The sequence below is a fragment of the Triturus cristatus genome, chromosome 7 (assembly GCF_964204655.1).
Source record: "Triturus cristatus chromosome 7, aTriCri1.1, whole genome shotgun sequence".
In the NCBI taxonomy this organism is placed as follows: Eukaryota; Metazoa; Chordata; class Amphibia; order Caudata; family Salamandridae; genus Triturus; species Triturus cristatus.
The window spans coordinates 1,269,608,261-1,269,630,757 of NC_140590.1; the positions used below are offsets into that span (position 1 = coordinate 1,269,608,261).

At 42.2% G+C, this 22,497-nt stretch overlaps 1 protein-coding gene across 3 annotated transcripts in view; it reads right to left on the bottom strand.

The window, feature by feature from the left end:
• Positions 1–22,497, bottom strand: part of LOC146811798 (uncharacterized) — a 224,297-nt gene that overhangs the window by 47,530 nt on the left and 154,270 nt on the right. For all 3 annotated transcript variants that reach the window (XM_085618792.1, XM_085618790.1, XM_085618791.1), the window contains one exon: positions 19,721–19,828. In XM_085618792.1, the coding sequence (XP_085474918.1) occupies positions 19,721–19,828 (108 nt within the window). The remainder of the gene's footprint in view (positions 1–19,720; positions 19,829–22,497) is intronic.

The window sequence follows — 22,497 nt, forward strand, 5'->3', positions numbered from 1 at the left end:
AGTGTTAGCCCACTGTATTATGGGTATGTTTTCTAGCCAATTGTCTCATCATTTAATATAAATGAGTGGGTGTGAGGCACAATGTGCGGAAAGTACACGAATGAGAGTTTTTTTGTGGCAATAACAATAGGACTGATCACGTGTCTACTGAAACGTACAGAATGACAAGTCTTAAAACCAACGGAGATATGCACCTGAAAGACAAATCATGTTCAACAAGCACTGGCGAAGGCAACAGGTCTCACCTTTTGGAACTACAGGCATTGCCAATGCTGTTTGCTGATGTTCAGCAGCATTACTCAAAAGAAAGTTCTAGGTGCGTGTATGCAAGATGAAGTATGAGCACACGCGTCACCATACATGCATGCGCTTACAAAATGACACAGTCAGAATTGTAAAATAAAAGTGATGTTTGACTAGTGCGAAAGGGATTTTTGTGCCCTCCAAAAAAGATAAAATAAAAAAAGAACTCTTTGAAGCAACGGAGGAGCATGTGGGGCGGTGTGTGGGTGAAGCAAAGGGGAGTGAGTAGGCAGGGAGCAAGGCAGCAACCGTAGCTATTGAAGCTGGAGCAGTGGAAGACCCAAACAATTACAAGAAAAAGCAAGGGATGGTGGGGAAAACAATGGACAGGCTTGGAGGAGGGCTGAAAGAGTAACAAGTAGCACGCGGGTGGATATTTGGGGGAGAGAAGTAGCACACGAGAAAACGGCACACAAGAAGCAGAAGCAGCACATGAAACAAGCATTTGCAATGCAATAGCTCTCTTTCACGCAAGTTTGAGCTATTGGCACTGTAAATGACAATGACTTTTATTTATGTTTTGGGTTTTAACACATAAAAAAAAGGCATTGTCATTTACAATACTAATAGCCTAAACGCTCGCAAATGCGAGACCTATTGCATTGCAATAAAGGGCCTTCTCGAGCACTTGTTAGATTGTAAATATCAGAAGAAGAGACTGGCCTGCAACATCTTCAAAGTAGTGATAAATAGTGCAGTGAAGAATATGTGTAAGTTAAATTACACAGACACAAAGTGTGAAGTGAGAGTTACATATGATCAGGGCTATAAACACTAACAAAGCGCTCCAACATCTTTTGCTCTGTGATTACACTGTCGCAGCTCAGGAGGAAGAGCGGAAGGGGGTCTAATTCCTGCCCTCTCCGTGATTTGAGTGTGCAGTGTGGCATTGCATAATGTCATTGCTATCTTTGGCCTAATAAAAAACACTCCAGCTGTAGTAGGGCAGTGGCTTCACCTCCTGGTGCTGGACGTGCTGTGCTTTATTGCAGGCATGGTGGGAGGGAGGGAGGGATGGTCTCGGCTGCAGCTCTGGCCTCGTACACTGCCCCTGCTATTACTAGTGAGTGAGAGGCGCTGAGGTGGTGGTATTGGTATTGGTGGTGGTGGTATTGGTGGTGGTAGTGGTGATATTGGTGGTGCTGGTATTGGTGGTGGTATTGGTGGTGGTGGTGGTATTGGTGGTGGTACTGGTATTGGTGGTGTCAGTATTGGTCTTGGTGGTAGTGGTATTGGTATTGGTGGTGGTGGTACTGGTATTGGTATTAGTGGTGGTGGTATTGGTGGTGGTGGTATTGGTGGTGGTATTGGTATTGGCAGAGGTATTGGTATTGGTGGAGGTATTGGTGGTGGTGGTATTGTCGGTGGTGGCAATGTTGGAGGTGGTGATATTGGTGGTGGTGGTGGTATTGGTAGTGGGGGTATCGGTAATGGTGGTGGTGGTATTGATGGTGGTGGTATTGATGGTGGTGGTACTGGTGGTGGTATTGGTGGTACGGGCGGTGGCGGTGTTGTTGTTAATAAAACAGGCTTTTGGAAATAACCCCTCAGGTGGCTTTAGTGCAGATGACATGTAACACAAATGTACTGTCGTCAGCTTCAGCCCATTTACACAGGATTATGTGCTACCTGGAATTCACATTACTTAATTTGCTAATCATTTCTAAATCCATTTTACTTGGGGGGTTGAAACAGACACTAGATAATGCTGGGTTAAAGTGATTGAAAGTAGCACCCGTGTCATTAGGGTGGCCGAGCTGCTTAAAGAAAACACAAGCGGTTTCAGCTGAAGCAGCGCATGTCCGGCTTGCAGTAAGAGAAACTCAATAAAGTAAATAGTGCTTACAGACTAAATAACAGGTCCAGTGTAACAACTGGAGTAAAAGGGCCAGTAGCCATGGGGGAGTACAAATGAAGACAAGGCTGTATTAAGGAGGGACTAACAAGCCTATTAACGAATCCTAAGGCAGCATTTACGAAAGACAATGACACAAGCCAATGAAAAATATGGAAGGAGAGTGGCCGCGGCTTCTCTCCCATACTCTACTACAGAATTCTCACAGAGCGAGCAGCGCATACGCGCTGCCGCTAGGCGCGACCTAAAAAACACATGCAGTCTCATAGAGTGCTAAAAAAAAGTAGATCCCTAAAGGTGAACAGTGCAAGGATACGCGTCATCCAGTCAATATTACTGCAAAGAGGCTGTGCCCCAGGGGAGGGATAAACAGAAGAAAGTGAGAAACAAACACAGGATGGGTATGGAAAGTCATTGAATAAAAACATGTAAATAAGCGTAACAACAAAGGCAGCCAATGGTAAGCAATGGGTTGGCCAAAAGCCCACTGTAGATTTTTGTTTTGTACTCAATAGACTTTCTCCTACTAGACAGCTAAAAGCAGACTGGTAGGCGGAACCTAAACTGGTATTCATTTTCTGGGCAGAACTTGGAAGGAATACTGGTTGGAAGGGAAGAAGAGAAAAGCAGGGCAGACACAACAGTTTGCAGCAGGGAAAAAGGTGAAACTGAGGTTTTTGTAGTTAAGATGTATATGCTTTCAGAAATGAGCAGCTAAAAGAGAAAGAAACATAGGACAATGTTATTCTGAGGAGACTGATTAAACTGAGACATTTATCTCTGATTTATGTGTGTTTATTTGGATGAAACTAAGACACTGAGGTCTGATAGAAGACAAGAGGCGTGCAGAAAAGAAACGTTGGTAGTATGCAATCCAAAATAACTCCATTGAGTAGTGGAAGCTAGGGACAGGATTCCCCAGCCCCGAAAAGAAGAATGTCAGATAGGTAAGAGTTCAGGTCAAGAATGAACAGAGACCAACAATATCCTAGAAGAATCTGTTGGCCCTATTTTTCAGGGAATTTGCCCTTAAAAGCAAATAAGCTACCTGCTTTACATTGTGCTGAGCATAAGAATTAACATGGGGTTGGAGCAAATACAACATTCTAAAAGTATGACCTCGGTCATGAATATAGGTAAACACTATGGGGGCATATATACAAGGGTATTGCGCCACCGGAGGGTCACATTTTTGCGGTGCTCCGGAGGTGCTATGCTCTGCTCCATATTTACAAGTCGGCGCTAAGCCACTTTGCATGGCTTAATGTCGCCTTGGAAATATGGTCCACCTCGACACAGTTTTCTGTGGCAAGGAGGCGTGGATAGGTGTTGCTGTGGGTGTTCCCATGCAACATCCATTGCTTTTTGACACTGCTCCAGGTTTACAAGGATCAGTAAATCTAAAGCAGTGCTAAAAACGTATGCCTCCCCAGGGGAAGTGGCACAACGAGGAGAAATACTTTTTATTTCTGCACCATTTCATTGTAAATATGCCCTGTAGTGTCTCAAAAGGGTTTAGTGTGTTTACTGATAGAACCTTTTTACTTAGAAAATATTGATCCATTTAAATTGGTATCTTTAATTCTTACGTTTTAAGGCGAGAGAGAGGAGAGCCTCCATCTCAACCTTGTTTTTGCCCTTCTTTTTCTTCTTCATATTGCAACCTCCCTTTTGCACAACTATGTAGCTCTACCAATATCTAATTGCCAACTAGTGCAGATTTGTTATCCCCCCACACAGGTTCTCCAATACCCGCTATGGCATTATGGTATGAAACACATAATTTAGACCAATTTATGTTGCTTTCCAAGCAATCTAATATTGACTAATTTCAACATTGATCAATGCTTTACAGGTCAATGTGAAGCTTTCACGGTTACACTCAACTGCTCTTCAGAAGAAAACAGAGATTTGCAGGAAGGAACAATTATGCGCTTATGCCAGAAATGTTGTAAGGTACAGAAGAAATGGACCTTTTTGCAATGAGCAGCGAACTGATCCTGGGTCTACGGGCAGTAGAAGCCTCGTCTCACTCTGCTGTCAAATCTTGAGAAGAGATGCAAATATTTAAACTGAGGAGATGGAATGGATGCGCCTTGGTCTCAACATAGATTTATGATTGAATTTCATTGTTTTTCCAGTGAAAACTAACTAGGGATGGGGTCCTGCATCAGATAGAGACATATCAGCGTAGCTAGAGGAACGACTAACCTGAGCCTGAGGCAGTTGCTATGGTAATGACAAGGACTTGATGCTGTACCTAGTTACGGAGGTGGACATTGGTCCAGAGGGCACTGATTTGTCTGTCAGCACTGGCTTTAATGCTGGTAAATGTAACAACTTGCTGGCCATATTTTGAGAATTTCCGGTTGTAACCATTTTAGGGATTTTCAGGTGTAAGAATTACAGTGAAGGTAATGATTTAGTCTTGTGGTTCCAAACAATTGTAATTTTACTCTAAAGAGATCCTGGGCACCAACTCTTCCATGGGGGTTAATCTCATTCATGTAACCATGACGATCCTTTAAAATTTCTTAACATCCCCTTTCCGGTCTTATCACCAGTCAAGAAACCATTCACTGGGCAAAGGAAGGTTAAAAAGAGCCATTGTTATACTACTAAATTGTGATCTCATTTTCTGACTTTATCTTTATGTAAAAATATACCTAACTAGTAAATAGAGGTGAGCATAATTCTTCCATGGTAAGTAAAACGCTGGAATTTCACCCGTTTATGTTCTTTTCATGGAGCAGAATTGGAGCTGATCCACTGTTCCATGGGTGGAACAAAAGGCTCAGTTTCTTTTTGAAGCACTGTGAGAGGCTGGGCAATGAATTTACATTAAAGGGTGTGCACCTTCAATATTGACCTAAGAATATTGATGGGACACAATGTTGAGGACAACATATAAAAAACAAATATTTTGACAAGTAAGTCTAGATTTTCTATCTATATTTACCTCCACATATATGTACCCACGCAGTACGTATATCTTCATTGTACATACATGTGGAGTTGGCAATGGTAAATCTGGTCTTCCCTATATGCACTAACCTTCCGATATTTTGTCCCTTTATGTTCTGTCCTAGATATTCTCCTATCACAATATTCTGGGCATTTCAATCTCGTAACGCAAGCTGCATTAAGATAAATACATTGCCTGGACCCCTGATAGTGCACTTCAAAGCAACTTCACCAAAAGGGAAGTATGTATACAATTTCTGCCTGCAGGGTACTCATAGTAGGCAGGCATCACACACAAGCTCTGCAGCTGGGGACGTTTATTTTGAGATGACTGTCAGAGGCCAGCCATTGGAAACAACTTAATGTAATTACCATTACATTATAATAGCCTGCCACCGACAGTGCAGGACAGCACAAGAGTTCCTTGTGCCTAGCCCTGAATGAGGAATTCTTGTTTTGCAGGGTATTTCACCTGCATTCCTCCCTTTTTGCAATCTGGGGCAGGTAGAGGTGGAACCGGTGGAATTGCCCTCAGTTTCGCACCCAAGTCTTACCAAATATGACACAATAAGGTCTTTTTATCATCTCTATTTATAAACACTAAACCCCAAATCATGAAATTGGTGCTTTATAAGATGCTAAATAGAAAAGGTAAGAAAATCTTAAGTCACAAAAAATCTTAACTCTGCACATGAGAACCTACATGAACATAGCATGAAGGTAATAACCCCATGACAGTGGTCCTCTTGGGTACAAGGGACAGCTTACAAGAAGGTCCTAAGAGATCTGAGGTAGTCCTCATGGAAGTAAGGGACTGCTTAAAGTTAATTCTTAGGACGACTAAGATAGTTCTTCCCATAGCGGTGACCACACAACAGAAGTGGTCATAGACCCAATACAAGCATTACGAAGAGCATCCACTGAGTATCTGGGAGGTTAATGATGAACATTACCTAAGGTTGTTCTGGCTCAGCAATAAGGTTCAGTTCTATCAGGGGATATATGCATGGCAAACTCCAACTTGGAGAAATTAACTTCAGATTGAAGTCTTATGAGTGCACTGAGTGTGTAAACAGACTTATTTGTGAATCCCATTTGAACCGCACTTGGAAACACTTTTACAGTCCTCTAAATGTTAGAAAAGCTTCAGTATTAAACCCACTGTCACTCAGCATGAGAGAAACCTCACTGTGAAGGAACCCTATCGGTGCTCTAAATACCAGAAAAGCTTCAATTGTAAATTCATTCTGGCTCTGCATGAAAAGAACCACACTGGGCAGAAAATTATTGAAGCTTTGAATGTCAGACAAGCATCAGCAGGAAAGCTAGCCTCACTTAACATGAGAGAAACCGCATGGGGGAAAGCTTATCAGTGCTATGCCACGGAGAAACATCAGTTTTAAGGTCAGTCTTGTGGAACACTAGAGAACAGAAAATTGGAGAAATAAACAATTCTCTATGTGCCAGAAAATCTGTAGTCAGAAATTCAGTTTCAGTTGACTTGCAAAAACCTATATGAGGGAAAACTGCTCTGAATGCCAGAAAACTTACATCATAAAATAAATCTCACTCCGCAAGAGTGGTCACCCTGAAGAAACACCTTATCGATGTTCTGAATGCCAGAAACATTCCAACCTCAGAAGAAATCTCACTTAAAAACACACTGGGTAGAAACCCTACTTGTAATCTGACGGTCCGAATATTTTTTGTTGTAATCTGTCCTCACTTGCGATATAATAACACACACTGGGCAAAAATTATATCACTGCTTTGAATGCCAGTCATACATTTTTTGACTCTGCATAAGAGGACCCACACTGGGTGGAAAACTTCCAGGTACACTGAATGCCTGTAAAGCTTCAGTCACAAAGCTAGTCTCCCTGCATGTTGTACAGTCTTGTCCCACTCAGTGGCATAGCAAGGGTTGTGAAGGGGCAAACCACCCTGGGCATCACGAGTTTTGGTGGCGGTGGCCTCCCCGCTTACCTGCGGCTGTAGCGGGAATATGCCAGCACCCCCCACACTTTTATATGCAGGCTGCCGCTGCCGGCCAAGCGTCTAGCTACGCCACTGGTCCCACTGCCATGAGTGCCCAACTGGAAATATCTGGTATTTCAGCTTTTGACTTTGTCTCCAGTCTCACGCTAATCTAATGTGTGTGAAGGTCTAGGCCCATCTCTTCACATGAGTGAGGTCCAGCTTGCCCTCATTTGATTGACAGTGGACTAAAGTTCCTTTGAAAGGTTTAGCATGTATAATGGTGGCAGCATACCTTGTTTTATGAATCAATAGTTGTGGTTATGAACAGATCTTTTCATCTGTGTAACTGGAGTGAAGGCCTACTGGCAAACCCTTGTAAAGTTCTGCTTCTATGCACTAACCAAGATCCTTGTGCTAGCATCCCAAGTGTCTGTTATGCGTGTGGACTATGTCATGCATACAGTGTGTTTACAGTGAAGGCAGAGTAATGAAGGCCTGCAGATTCCATTTTGGATGCTGTTAGCCTATTCATGTGCACATTATGGAAGTGAAGTTGCTTTCCCATTCATTGGAAGCGCATTGCTGACATTCCTGACACTGAAGTGGGAAAAGAGGAGACAGAGCTCCTTTAGAAATTTGATTAGTTCCTTTTGCTGAGAGGGACATTATTAGTCTTCCTGTTGCAATGCCATTTGGTAGAGGTTGGGGTGAAGGGTGGGGCTGTAATTTCTGTTCTTCTGGATGAGATGAGACCTTTAGGTGAGGTCAGTCTTTTGTCTCTTTTATGAACATTGTCTCTGTGGTTGCTGATAAGCTAACTATAGAAAACTAACACTTCTTTGTGCTTGTGTTGTAGGTACTCTGTGCTGAAGACTACCTTCATACTCTGCTCGGAGCGCGGGTTCTGGAAAACTCTGCCAACCGCTGTGTGGTGGAGTTTTTTATAATAAGTGACTCGCCAACATCAAGTTAGCAAGTGCATACCAGAAAATAAAGTGCTAGACCTCCTCCCTGCAAGATTTCTCAAAACAGGCAGTCGCAGAAGGTCGCTACCACTCAGGTTGAGAAAATTGTCACTCGTGTTGAGAAAGCTGCTGCTTGAGTAGAAAATCTACTCAAGCGGTAGAAAGAAGCAGCGCCCTCTGGCGCACCGCATGGTGCCATTTGTGCTGATTTTGCAGCGTAAGACAAGCTCTTGGTGCTAAAACTCAGCGAAAGCAGCATTATATACCAAATTCTGCCACTCGCAAACTCCATGGAATCTTCCTGAGTTTTTAGGTAATTATGTGGAATTCTGTTGAATGAAACTCTGCAAGTTTTGCCCACCCCTAGCTGTGAGAAGCATCACTGTGTACAAAGGCTATATCTGGAGAATATCCTAGAGAAGAAAGACCAAAAGAGAATCAACCCAAAACACTCCTGAAAGTGCAGACTTTCCAATAGACAAATATGGACAAAATCCGGGTTACACAGTCAATTGGCATAACTCAGTGATATATAGCCCAGGTATCTTACCCACATGGCCCACACTCCCCGGAGATCTCCAAATTACACACAATGGGTTTACCTACCTGGGAATCTACCTTACCACAGACAAAGAACTCTGCTACCAAAAAAACATTAAACATATACTTACGAACTTCAAGGGAGACGTGCAGCGATGGAAATCGCTACAACTTACCATACTCGGCTGGACCTCCATGTTCAAAATGATGACTTTACCTCGATTTCTATATGCCCTACAAAACACATATTCCCCCTATCACGAAAAATCTTCTGAGAGATAGAGGCTGAACTACGCTCACTTCTATGGCTGGGGAAACAACTTAGGATTGAGCTCCATATCCTACAGCGCAATCAATATAATGGAGGGATATCACTACCTGATATAGAAGCTTAATATTGGGCGGAACATCTAACCCCAATCAATGATTGGATACATGCACCAGATGCACACCCCACCTACATATTAGAGAGGGAAACCATTAGCGGACCTACCGTCTTCTACTATCTATATGGAGGCAGAGGTAAGGGGAAACTCCTCCCGGCTACCCAAGCTACAATAGAGTCATGGGTAAGAGCAGCAAAGGCAATGGGATGGGAACACAAACTTACTAAAGAGACACCCCTATGGCTTTGTACCTGGCTAAAAGAAATGCAGAAACTAAGGGGATTTGGGGAGTGGGGTGACATGGGTATTTCCATGATAGGAGACATCCTAGACAAAGGTAAACTCAAAAGCTTCAATGCCCTCAAAGCTGAATTTGCACTACAACCATCCCAGTTCCTCAAATATGCACAGATCAGACATGCATAGCAAGCAGAAAGCATAGATGACTCCTCACTGCCAGATTATGCACCACTGGAGGGGATACTGTTCCAGGAGCATATGACGACCAAGGCCGTATCACTCACCTACAAGACCCTAAACAATAATGCACCAGACAGACTGGGCAAGCTGAGGTCTACCTGGGGAGGAAATTCGGCCACACTGGAGAACATAGAGTGGGAAGCAGCCTTGATGCACCCTAGGGAGGTGGCGATCAAATTATGCCTTCGCCTCATTCAATACAAAATACTACACAGGGCCTACTACGACTGAGCTAGACTATATAAGATAGGGCAAGCAAATGAACCCAAATGCCAGAGGTGTGGACACAGGGAAGGCAACTTTCATCATATAATTTGGGAGTCCGCCAAGATACAGGCCTCCTGTAGAAAGATAATACAGGAACTGAGCAAAATACTAGAGGTCACTATACCCTAGATCTCAAATTTATATTACTGGGAATCCTGAACAATGTTGATCTGGGTAGACCACAATTAATCTTTACCACACTGGCACTGGTAGTAGTGAAGAGAAATGTAGCGAAAAAATGGGGAGCCATAAACACACCAACGCTCTGAGAATGGAGAGCAGGGATGGATATGTAGATGGCGCCGAAAGGATCACCTACACGGCGAGGGGCTGCCCGAAGAAATTCCACAAGGTGTGGAGCAGATGGAGGAAATATTATGGCTTTGATGTAATAGCAGGGGACGCTTAAATGGACCCCAGAGGGACAGTCCTTCCAGACTCAATGTCAGGCTGATGGTATCTCGGTACTAAAGGGAAAGTGAAGCTGAATGGAAATGTTACATAAATCTTTGGTTGTGCGTGGTTATGCAACAAAGGGGATTGCAAAGGCTATCAAGACTGTTTTATATGCTGATTATTAACATAAGGTACTGAGTGACTGTAACTGAATTTTGTTCTGGTTTCACTGTTTTTGAAAGTAATAAAAACATTTTTTTTTAAAGAAAGTGCAGACTTTCAAAAAGAGAATTCCACATTCCTGGTCTGCTTTAAATGTATATAAGTGGGAGTGACTCAGCGACCTATTGCTCCAGTTACAAGTTCTCTTCAACCAGGGGTGTGCCACAGAGTGCTCAGAAGACTACTGCACAGCCTGAGCTGGTGCCTGCCTGATGAGCAGCTTTGCAGAGATCAGGAGACATCACTTGGGGTCTGGTCTTGCTAGAAGACGAGGGGCCTCTGGTCTAAGGAGCTTTGAAGCCGGCCTACTGTTGAGAGAGGGAAGGAGTCTGCCAACCCTGCAGAGATGTGACTGACCTGAAGCGGCAGAGCAGTTTAATCCCAGTGCTGTGTGGGTGTGCTGGATGAACGAAGATTGAGAAGAGCGATCTGCATGCCATGAGATTTGTGAGCAGTAGTGTTTGTGACAATGGTTCCATAAGGGAAACAAAGTCAGCCGTTATTGCCGCTGTCATTGGGAAGTTTATGCCTGAGATGGAATGCGTTGCTCAGAAGTTTGTGCCAAAGGCAGACTGTGCCGCAAAACCAAGAATTGTGAGCTCTGGACAGACTGCACCACCCCCATAATGGACCAAAGTCATGCAGCCTGTGTGGTGCGGCAAAGCAGGATTCCATATACTTAATATGTATCGGTCCCATTTTTTAATCAAATCGGATTTTATTGTTAAAAAAACTTTTAATATTAGGGGCATTTGTACTTGTAGATCCGTTATAGTAAAGTGTCTTCATCCAACAGACCCTCAGCTTAACTGTAAAACAATTAAATTCTTGCTTTTATACGAGAAATTAATTAGATCAGATCACCTGTCTGACTAAGACTATGGTATTAAGAGCACTGCAGCACTTTCTGCGAAATATTGTAACACCTGCTCTTGGCCCATTTTATTCTTACACCGATCCATCATTGTCCTCAAGCAATACCTTTCGGCTGACAGAATTCCTTCGTGTTAACTATTTATATTATTTTATCTCATACAGTTTTATTGGTATACTGTTATGGTTTTAACTAACTTAAAGAATAAAGAATAAATCTGAATTTGCACCACCACCAAAAAGTTGTGCCTAGGTGGAAATTGCCGCTACCTTCCAAGATTGTGCTTGAGGTGTGCTGTGTTGCTGCAACCAAAACTGTTGGAGCTGCCCTGAAGCAAGTGTGACTTTGATCTTGAGGGCCTGCCTACTGCACCTCACTGTTGACCTGGAAGAGGGTTCATCAGTACCAGAATCAATGTTTACCTGTGAGGAAATCGTACAGCAGCTCTTGCTGTCATTTGGCTGCTGCCCCCCCCCCAATATTGCGGGTCGAGTGTCCAGCTATTGTGTCTTCTTCCAAAAGCAGGAGTGAAGTGTAATATGGCCTGTTGGTCTCCACTAAATACCAGAAAATGGACTCTGAGACATGCACTGTGTTGAAACTGTATAATAGCAAATATTTGCTTTGGAACTGAGTGTTTGAAGTGAACTCTAGGGTAATCTGCAACAAAGCCCTGACACATACACAAGGAACACTCAAACACCGTGGGCAGTCTACCTAGTTGCACCAAAGGGGGGAAATAGAGAGAGGAAAGTTGGAGCAGAAAACAAGTTGCAGTGACCGAAGCACCAGTACAATAACTGTGACTGTTTTATGTGCTGTTAAGTATTACATCTAAAGTGTGTAGATTAAAGTACCTTTCCTTTACCAAAGTGAAGCACTGGGTTTGACATTCTGTTATTGTGCTGCTGGTGATTGCTGAGTTTTGAGTTTGCACACCCCCCACAACCTCCCTGAGAAACCAGTGACTGCTCGCCTTCCCTACCAGTGAATGTCAAGTGCGGAAGGGGTTGTACTTGGCCCTTTGTCAGAGCCCATGAAGCCACCATTGCTGCTGGTCTCACTGTTCCATAGTCCGTCCATGGTCTTGCTACTTTATAGCTTCTCTACCAGAGGGACACCACCATGCAGTTTGAAATGCTGCCTGTGCCTTCAAGGTTTTGGTGGCAGTCGGGTGGGCCTTAGTACTCCTTTGGATGACTCCTGGTGGTGGCTGTGCCTTGGTATGGGGCTGCTTGGAGGGGGACTACATATGTCAGGATTAAAATGTGCTGGCTATGTTGAGTGCGGACACACGGATTGACACGTGTTCAATTTAAAGAGAAAGTAGCACAAGTGGTGCCTTTTCCCGTACTCAGCAGTAATGCAGTTCATGGTCCTTTGAAGCAGCTCTTGGAAACTCGCTCTTGGTGAGACTACGGAGAGCAAAGAGTTTCGCCCAAAATCATAAAACAATTCAGTCAAGTCAGTTCTTTGTTTATTTCTAAGGTAGAATGTTCCTCAAGAGGTTTTTCTTTGTAATTGTATTGATATAGAGCTTACTATCCATAACGAGGCGTCGAAGCTCTTTTCACAAGTAGTGCGCTACTCCTGAACCCAAAAAGGATTAGTGGTGGGCTAGTATAGGAAAATATATGTTAATTTGAGGGGTGGACATGTGAGTCTGTTAGTTGGATTGAATAGGATAATGGAGGGATAGAAGAGTCTGGAAGGTGTTATTTGGGAGATCATAGAAGTAAGACCCCTGACGAGGCGTCGATGTGCTTTTCCGCAAGTAGCACACTGTCCGGAACCCAAAGAAAATTAGTATAGGAAATATGTGTTAATTTGAGCGGTGGACATGTGAGTATGTTAGTTGGATTGAATAGGATAATGGAGGGATAGAAGAGTCTGGAAGTTGTTATTTGGGAGATCATAGAAGTAAGACCCCTGACGAGGCGTCGATGTGCTTTTCCGCAAGTAGCACACTGTCCGGAACCCAAAGAAAATTAGTATAGGAAATATGTGTTAATTTGAGCGGTGGACATGTGAGTATGTTAGTTGAATTGAATAGAACTTAATCCAGTAAACTTTGCGGATAGTATATTAGCCTCAAGAATCCTTTTTAAGGAAGAAGAAGTCCTGGAGGCCATTGAGTCAATGGCAAAAGGTAAAGCTCCAGGACCGGATGGAGGCCCCGCGGACCTTTATAGGGCATATCCAAGGTTTTGGGCAAAACTTTTAACTTGTGTTTTTAATGCTGCATCTGAGGCCGGTGCTCCTAAGTCCTGGGGCAAAGCTGTTATTGTCCCACTATTTAAAAAAGGTTCAAGAGAAGATCCGGCTTGTTATCGGCCTATTTCTCTCGGATTCTGCCATGAAAGTAATGGGTAAAGTTGTCCTTGCCCGTTTAACAATTTGGTTGGAGGATAAATCCATAATCTCTGACCTACAATACGGGTTTAGACAAGGAAAGGGTACTGTAGGTCAATGCCTTAATTTACATCTCATTATTGGGAAATACGCGGTCGCTAAGCAGGGGGACCTTCATTTAGCTTTTATGGATTTGTCCACTGCTTTCGATCTTGTAAATCGGCAAAAATTATGGGCTTTACTAGCTGTTTTGGTGCTTGACCCAGTATTGATTTAATTTTTGGCTGTTATCCACGAGGACACTACCGCAGTCGTCCGCTATAGTGAAGACGGGAGTCTGTCAGATGCTTGGCAATTAAGGCGCGGGGTAAGACAGGGGTGCATTCTTGCCCCCCTGCTTTTCTCGCTTTACATTAATAACTTGGGTGCGGTTTTAACCTCGGTTAGTAAAGATATCCCCAAAGCCGGCTCAAAAATGATCCCTGCGTTACTGTATGCCGATGACACTGTCATGTTGGCAAGAACCGCGAGAGGTTTACAAGCTCTTTTAAATGGTTTTTATGATTTTATGGTCTCTTTAGACTTATTAATAAATTTCAAAAAATCACATTCCATGTCAATAGGTACTGGGAGGGCGAAAAGGGTTAAATTTTTCTGTAATGGGCAGGAGCTAATAAAAGTGCAGACCTTCCCATATTTGGGGATCGTATTTGACGATAGAAGATCTTGGGTCATGCAACGTGCTCAGAAAAAGAATACCCTTGCTAGAGCAACAGGAGTGCTGTTGGGCTTTGCAAAACGTTTGGGGTGTAAACTGCTTCCCGCTCTTATGAAGATTTATAGAGCTAAGTGTATTCCCATGGCCCTATATGGTAGCGAGGTTTGGGGTTATAAGGCCTCGCCTGACATCCAAATAGTAGAAAATACTTTCTTTCGGAAATTGTTGTCTCTTCCCCCTTCTGCTCCAATTTTTAACATACACGAGGATTTGGGGGTGGGATATCTTACTGATCAAATTTCCGTGGCTCCACTATTAGGTTGGTTTAGAGTTTGGGCACAGCAGCCTCCGAATCTAAACCAACAAATTATTCAAGACTGTTTGTCCCTTGATGAAGCTATGTCTATCCCATGGATTCGTTACATTAAAAACAACCTGGAGTCACTTGGCTGTCTCGAATTGTTTGACAGTCCATGTGCGCTCAGCAAGGTGAAAATAAAGGCCTTTAAGACCCAATTTTTGAACAGAGCGATGCTGCTGAGGGAAGGAGATGAATTGGGGAAGCCGGCAGTTAGGAAGTTTGTCATGCTAAGTTTAGGTTGTGAGATCCAGCCATACTTAACCTATATAAACAAACCATTCCATCTGTTTTTGTTAATAAGGTTTAAACATGGTATGCTTCCCTAGCTATAGGCCTACCCCAAAGGTTTTTTCAAAGAGGGTACTTTGGGGTCTTGCCCTTGTGACAACATTTCTGAACAAAATACGTTGCACATGGTATTTTTTTGTAAATGTTACTCTTCACAGCGTAAAAAACGTATTCTTCCGATTTTTAAGAATCGTCATTTTGAACAAGTGAGGCCTGCTTTGGCCTATTTACAAATGCTGGAGTCTCCTCTGGTTTGTTTTGGGGTTGCTAGCTTCATCGTCGGGCCATTAGGTGTAGAAATAGGGTTTAGCCCACTCATTTTTATTTTTTTTGGTATTGTTTTTAATAACTGTTGAAGATGGAATGCTGAAGTAGAAATGATTTTATAGATTTGTAATATGGTTGAATTAATTGAAAGACATACTTTTATTGTATTTAGTGCCAACATGTATAGTATTTATTTTTGTGTGAATTTTTTGTAATTGCATTTACCCGTACCATGAAATTTTGTCTTGTGCTTTGATGGTTTTAAAATTTTAACTGAATAAAGCAAACTTTTGACTTTTTGACTTGAATAGAATAATGAAGGCATAGAAGAGGGAAGAGTCTTGTAAGTATTGCTTGAGAGATCCTAGTAGTAAGATGAGGCTGAGGATGAGTAAAAGTAAAGATGGAGGAAGGAAGAGTCTCTACAAAGGAATTAGGGAAATCATGGTAGTAAAATGAGGTTTGTGATACATGTGGGAGTGGGGTAAGAGGATATATTGAGAGGGGTAGAGGGTGAGACAGAGTAGTGCTTTGGAGAGTGTCAAAGGTGTTTTTTTTGCGTTGCCAAAATGTGTTGCCATGTATCAGCATCACAGAAAATTTTGCTCCTGGTTGTATTGATTTGGTTCAGTTACTCTGCATTGTTGTCCTTGTTGTGATGCCCTTTTTCGTTTGTTGCTCTGTCATGTTGCTTCCACTTATGTCACATGGTTGGATACCCCCTAAGAGTGTATGGCTCACAAACTTCTCTGCTAACTTGTGGATTTTGCACAGTGCAATTTTAATTTATAAGCATTACTACAAAGGAATGAGACACTGCTGGTTACACACACACTTTTGCATTGCAGTCCCAGCAGGCATGTAGGCATGTAAGCACACTCACACTCTATACATTGACTTTGCTTTCATGAAAGATTCTACTCAAGTACCTAAAAATGTCAGTCCCTGCAAGTACACACAGAAAGACACCTATGCATGGCCACTGCCTCACTCCCACACACAACAAAGCCCATGCATGTAGCAACACACAAACACACAATATATTACAGTCCCTTACACACAAACACATACACCTGCTTTACATGGCACATGCTACACTTACATTTGAGTGCTATATAAATACAATATACAATACAATACATACACAGCGATGTACAGCAGGCCCCCAAACAGACATACCTATAAATTACAGTCATTACATACTCACACATACATTCAGCTTTACATTGCAGCACTTACATTAGCATACACACATCTATATATTGGAATCCATTCTTGCACATAAGTAGCCGCATATATATACAGCATTCAAACAAAAAGCAAGACCTCTGAAAGGGAGTGGTTGTCTCAACACACATGTTATAGATAGCAGTCATTTTTATCTCACACAGAATACTTGGCAGAACTGTGTGACTTTCATATATGCACACATTTATACAAGGGATTTCCGGCACATACCTAAACAAAGCAGTCAGGCCCTCGTATACATACACACCTAAGTGGTGATCTCTACACACATACACATAAGATTAGTACAAGCTTGACATGGCACCTCCTACAGACGTACACAAACGCAGCAGTCCAAGCACACATGTACACCTGATCACGACAACCTTTGCAATCAAATCACACACCGACCCTCAATACGGCAGTGCCTGTTCAGTCTCTCTCTAACATGCACATATGCTTATGTTTATATCGTGCACACACAAGAGCATGTATATGACTCCCTCTACAATCACACAACAGTCCATATACAAACATAGGTAACATATGTATGAATGCTTTTACGCACACCTATATGTCAGGTCACACACATACACACCTATACATGACAGCTTTACCCACTACCCCTGCACTCAACAGTCTATGAACACACTCACACAACTACCCCTATACATGACATTCCATTCCCAAACAAACTCCTATACATGACAGCCCCTAAACACACACACCATGCAATTGGCAGACAATGCTCACATGTACCTATGTATGACAGTCCAATGCAACCAATCTAAACATGGCAAACGAGCAAACAGACATTCACACGTCACCCATATTTGAAAGTGTGAGTGAAGGGGGTAGACACAGCGGTACTCACAATGGGCGTGGTGCACCTGGAGCCCCTGTTCTCCCCACTGCAGCCTACTGATTGCCTCCACAGTCTCCAGCTCTCCCCTCTGCAGGTCTCCCTTCCTTGCTGGTGCGTTCAGCTCTCACAATGGTTGAATTGTGTATCTCTTTCACTATTCTCATAATGCTGGTTACTATGCTCTGCTTTATTCTACTCATAATTGCAGCACATGTATTTTACACAACAATCCAATTGCTTCAATTAAAGTGTAAAATGCCAATTTGTGTATTTTGTATATCTCCCTTTGGGCATGCCTGAATTAACAATGAAAGGGTAGATCTAAGTCTACAATTTCTTTTGGGGAATCAGGGTTGTCATGTTCTGAGGTTGCAGATACTATCTGGTTACTTGTAAGGTTTAGAGGTCCAAATTTCACAGTGTGAGCTAGCCAGGGACTAGGTCAACATAGTCTGATGGTATTAGTGGACCCAGTCCCTCACAGCTTGTACACTTATGCTACCCAAATGTACGGTCTTACTGAATTAATAGGAACTGTACAACACATCCACCGCATGTTACTAACTGTGGCACAAGGTGCCTCCGCCGCCCTGCCTCAGAGGCAAACTTCTTTAACATGGTGTGGTCCTGCTCCAGTAAAGGATGCTTATGAGTGACAATAGTGGAGATACTGTTGGACACAGTGGATCGCCCAATGACCATTGACCCTTTAATGTGCCTCCTAGGGATTTCCACATGGGTGGCATGGTCATGACTAGCTGAGGCTCCACAGTGATGGGCAGTTTCTGCCCAAAGGAAGAATAGACCATATGTCTGGACGCCCTTACTCTTTTGTCTTTGGTTTGCTAGTTGGCCAAAAAAAGTATTACAAGGACTGTCTCGCTTGATTGTACTCTTTATATTAAAACTAGTCTTTAGGATAAAGTAATGTAACAATCCCTAAATGCAGTTGTGTATTTTAAATGTGCACTGTCACCCATTCAAGAATTATTCTTCATGTTATATAAAACTGCAAATAAACAAATTAACTGTATAAAAGAATAATAATGATTCAACAACAGTTAAAGTTTGATGCATTTCTACCTTAGTTCTTTTTAGTAGGCTTTCATGTTTGTGACACAAGTAACTACTACACAAATTGTAACAGGAAACAACTAAAGGGGGATTATCGCATCACCACTCCATCCTGAAATGTCAGAAGCTCTCAAACATGCCCTAGATTGCCCTTCATGGACACATTAGTACAGGATCTTCACATCCTAGACTGAGGTGGGAGTCTGCACATCATAGGGTTTGGTCAGAGTCATGTTGTATTCACATTCAAGGGGAAATAAGATCTAGGCTTGTAGCATCCTACTTTGCCACTACCCAAGTATCCTCAAAGAATACAATTTTCAACACTTCGTCCACCTTCTTTATATGTCTCATTAATCTCCTTAATTTGTAGCCCTTGCTAGGCCTACGTTCATGTACCACAGTGACTATCTTCAGAGGATCTTTTCAGATCAAATGAAAGAGTTGGCTGGTGATCTGATTGAAACTTTTGCACATTTGCAAATAAAACATTTGATGCTTAATATAAATTGCAAATCCAGAAGAATACATATTTCAATGCATCATAAGGAAAAGCTACGCCTTAGGTGGCTATGGCTGGGAAGGCCCTCAAAAATTGCAATCAAAGCATTTTTCTGCAACGCCAATGTAAAACACCATATTAAGAAGAAATGTAATGTCCCAATAGTATTACAAATCTGAACACAAACAAAGTTTCTATGGACTTTTCAATACATTGCGTTTTTGGGGTAGCTCCTGCCCTGATTTAGAGTTAGTTTAGGTGTGTGATTACTTCGACACAAACATGACGGATATCCCGTCCACCCTAGTACTATTCCATGATATCCTATAGATAAGTAACCCATCCGGCAAACTCTAAACCAGGCCCTCAGTCTATTTTCTAAGAATTTATCAAATTTCAGTTCTGAGTTGTGCCAGTGTTATTCATGCCACTTACCCTGTTATTTGAATAACTGTTTCAGTCTTTAGATCTGGCCTTGCACATAGCTAGCAGTTAAATTTATAAAACATTTCCAATAAGATAGCACCCAACCGGACCAATTGGATTTTATCTGATGCTGGCAATTCCGTTGATCTCTAATTAAAAGGGAGTTTTGTCATTGATGCACTTCATGTACAACTGGCAGGAGATTTTGGGGAATAAGGACTTTGGATGATTGGGCTAGAAAAAGTTGAGTTTTTGCCTTGGAAAGAAGCCAATGTGCCAGCCGGTTGCCAACGTTTATTCACTTTGGAGGGGATATCAAAGGTTCCATGTGAACAGTTTTCTGACCACTTGAGTCTAGGCTGTACCTAGTAAGTATAAATATCTCTAGTTATGCTGGATCTTTCTTACCTGCTTGAAAGGCCACTGGTCTCCAAATGGACACGTCATCCTTTGCTCCACTATCTTTGTCATTCCAGATCGCCTCAAATTCGGTGGTGTAGGCATAGATCAGTTTATCTGCATCATAAAGAAAAGGGAATCTATCAGAAAGAGATTCTATAAACAGATTTCATCCACCAATCCACACATGCTCTAAAGGGTTCAATGCAGTGTTAACAAAAGTCTGCAATGTGTCACATTCTGCTGTCCAGAGTGGTTGTCCGCCACCCTTGGTGGACGCAATCAGGAAATGGAAAAGAGAGAATTCAGTGACAATGTAAACCAACCTGCCCAGCAGGCCTATCCATTTGTCTATTTTGTTTCTCCATATCCTGCTTGTGGACAGAGGTAACCGTCCACCTAGTCCGGGGCAGTTCAACAGTGAATGGTACGGTGGAAATGATCCATGCTTCCCCTATGTACTGTATGAGAACACAAGTACAGTTAGGAATTGATATGAAATGCACCCCTTTGCTGTGACTATAGTAAAATGACACAGGCTGATTACCATAATCAAGTAGCATTCATCTACATTTCCATAAGGTATTTTTCTAAAGGCTGTGACATCACAAAGATAATTGACTATTCTGTCAGATAGGTTCGAACAATGGGGCATGGTCACTGGAAAGGTGATACGTGAAAATGCAAAGGTGAACATCTTGCAATTTTGTGCTGTAACAAAGGATATAGAAATCTGTCTTCTTGTTTGGAGCATGACACATTGGTTTTCCCGCTACAATTAACCTATAGGTGTATCACCTTTTGCGGGATTTTTTTTACTCAAAGTCAGATACCTGTAGATTGGGGGCCCGGCGTTTTACCTTTTATATTTTCTTTAGAAAAGACAGGGTGCCAGGGTGAAAGTCCCTAGCAGCTGCTCTACGCGACTTATACGAGCTGTGAACATAAAGAGAGATCTGCAAAATCATTCCTGAGAAAAGGCCATAGAAAAGCTGAAGGTAAGGCGCAGCGTTTGGGTTAATGTTAGCCTTGGTGGAAGGGTTAGCGAACGGGTAGAAGCACGGAGGGCTTGGTGAGGGTAAAGGCTACTAAGCTACCAGCTAGATCCAAGGTTGAGGGAAAGGCTTATAGTTAATTGTAGGTTCAGGGTTAGGTAAAGGAAAGACATAGGCCCTCATTACGAGTGGGCTGATATACTCTGGTATGTGTGGGAACTCGTGTATGGTCTGAATAAAGTGTTTGAGGACTGGAGACATGCTCCAATCACTGTGTGTCAAAGAGGTAGCTGGCATAAGCATGAGATATTGCAGAAAACTGTGAGAATAATACTCATAATGGGGGATAAAGGTCTCTTTATGAGCATCCCAAGTTTTATGAGCATCCCAAGTTGCGTAGGTGTGGTACCTGTGTGATTGCATTTATTATTATAGCTTTTAGTTGATGCAGTTGTAATTTCTTGAAGTTCAATAATCCTGTCAGTTGGCTTTGCGTTTAAACTCCAGATTTCTGCCAGAAGATCAGTTGAAGACTGGAATGTGCGCGCAGTGGAAGTCAGCAGATGGGCTCCTCAACCACATATATTGTAGGAAGAAGAATGGCTCTGCAGGTAACTCTTTCTGACAACGCCATCATTTCATCGACTACAAGAGGAGGCCGTCTAGTGGCCATCCATAGTAAATCTGTCTAGTCTGCCATGAGGGACAACTCTCAATTCATCCACTTCTTCGTCAACCACATGAATCACAGTACTTTCAGGTTAATATCTTGTTACTTATTAAAAAAACTATTTTAATTTGTCTAGTTAAGCTACCCTCACAGAATCACGAGGCTCTGGGCATGTAAGTCGGGGTCAATAAAGAACATAAGAGGGTCCCTGAAAACACTGAATATAAGGAGAGGAGAGCAGGGAACAAATCAAATAACAAAGAACCTCTCTTTAACAGTTAATTAATGCACATGGTAATACATCCAATATCACAAATACATTGTCCCACTGAGACATTGATTATTCATCTTTTATTTATCAAAAATATATTTTTTATACAAAATATAAATATTTACTTCCAACATTTATTTTGTACTTAGTTTCAACAAAATTGGAACCCCATGAGCATGGTATTGAAACATCTCAAAACGCAGTCAAACACCACAAGACACACAACACACAATCAAAAGGAGGACAATCATACCCAATAACATAAAAAAACAGAACACATTATTTCATAACATAATTCATTTCATAAATAAATTGAAAAAAAGAGAGAAAGCATCCTGTAAGTCAGTGGCATCAGGATATTCTGTTTCTTCCACTCTGAGTAGTTTACAGCCAGCAGTAGTTATTAGATTTCTACAACCATGCTGTTGATACCTAAATCTTTCTAAGATTTGTAGTCAAGACCTCTGGACGACCTGTGCTTTCAACAGCTTGATTGAGGACACTACAGCTGGATGTGTTACAGCTTCTTAAAGATAAACCTCATCAAAAGTCTTTGTTTCTCATTGTCAACTCTGGAATAAGAATTTCTTGCCTTTCACTCTTGGAACCAGTCAGGGTCTAGCTGTAATGCTAAAGACCTTGAGAGTTTTCTATCACACCACACTGACTTAAGTTCCTTACATATCAGTTTTCTTTAAGGACTGATAGAATCATCTTAAGCCCCTCAAGTGGGTTCTTCCATCTCTTGCCTTTTCACAGAGAATGCATTGCTGTCACTGAACTAGATTCTCTGGTGAGATGACTGCCCAAGTGCATCTATATGTCCTTCATCAAGTACACCATCATCACA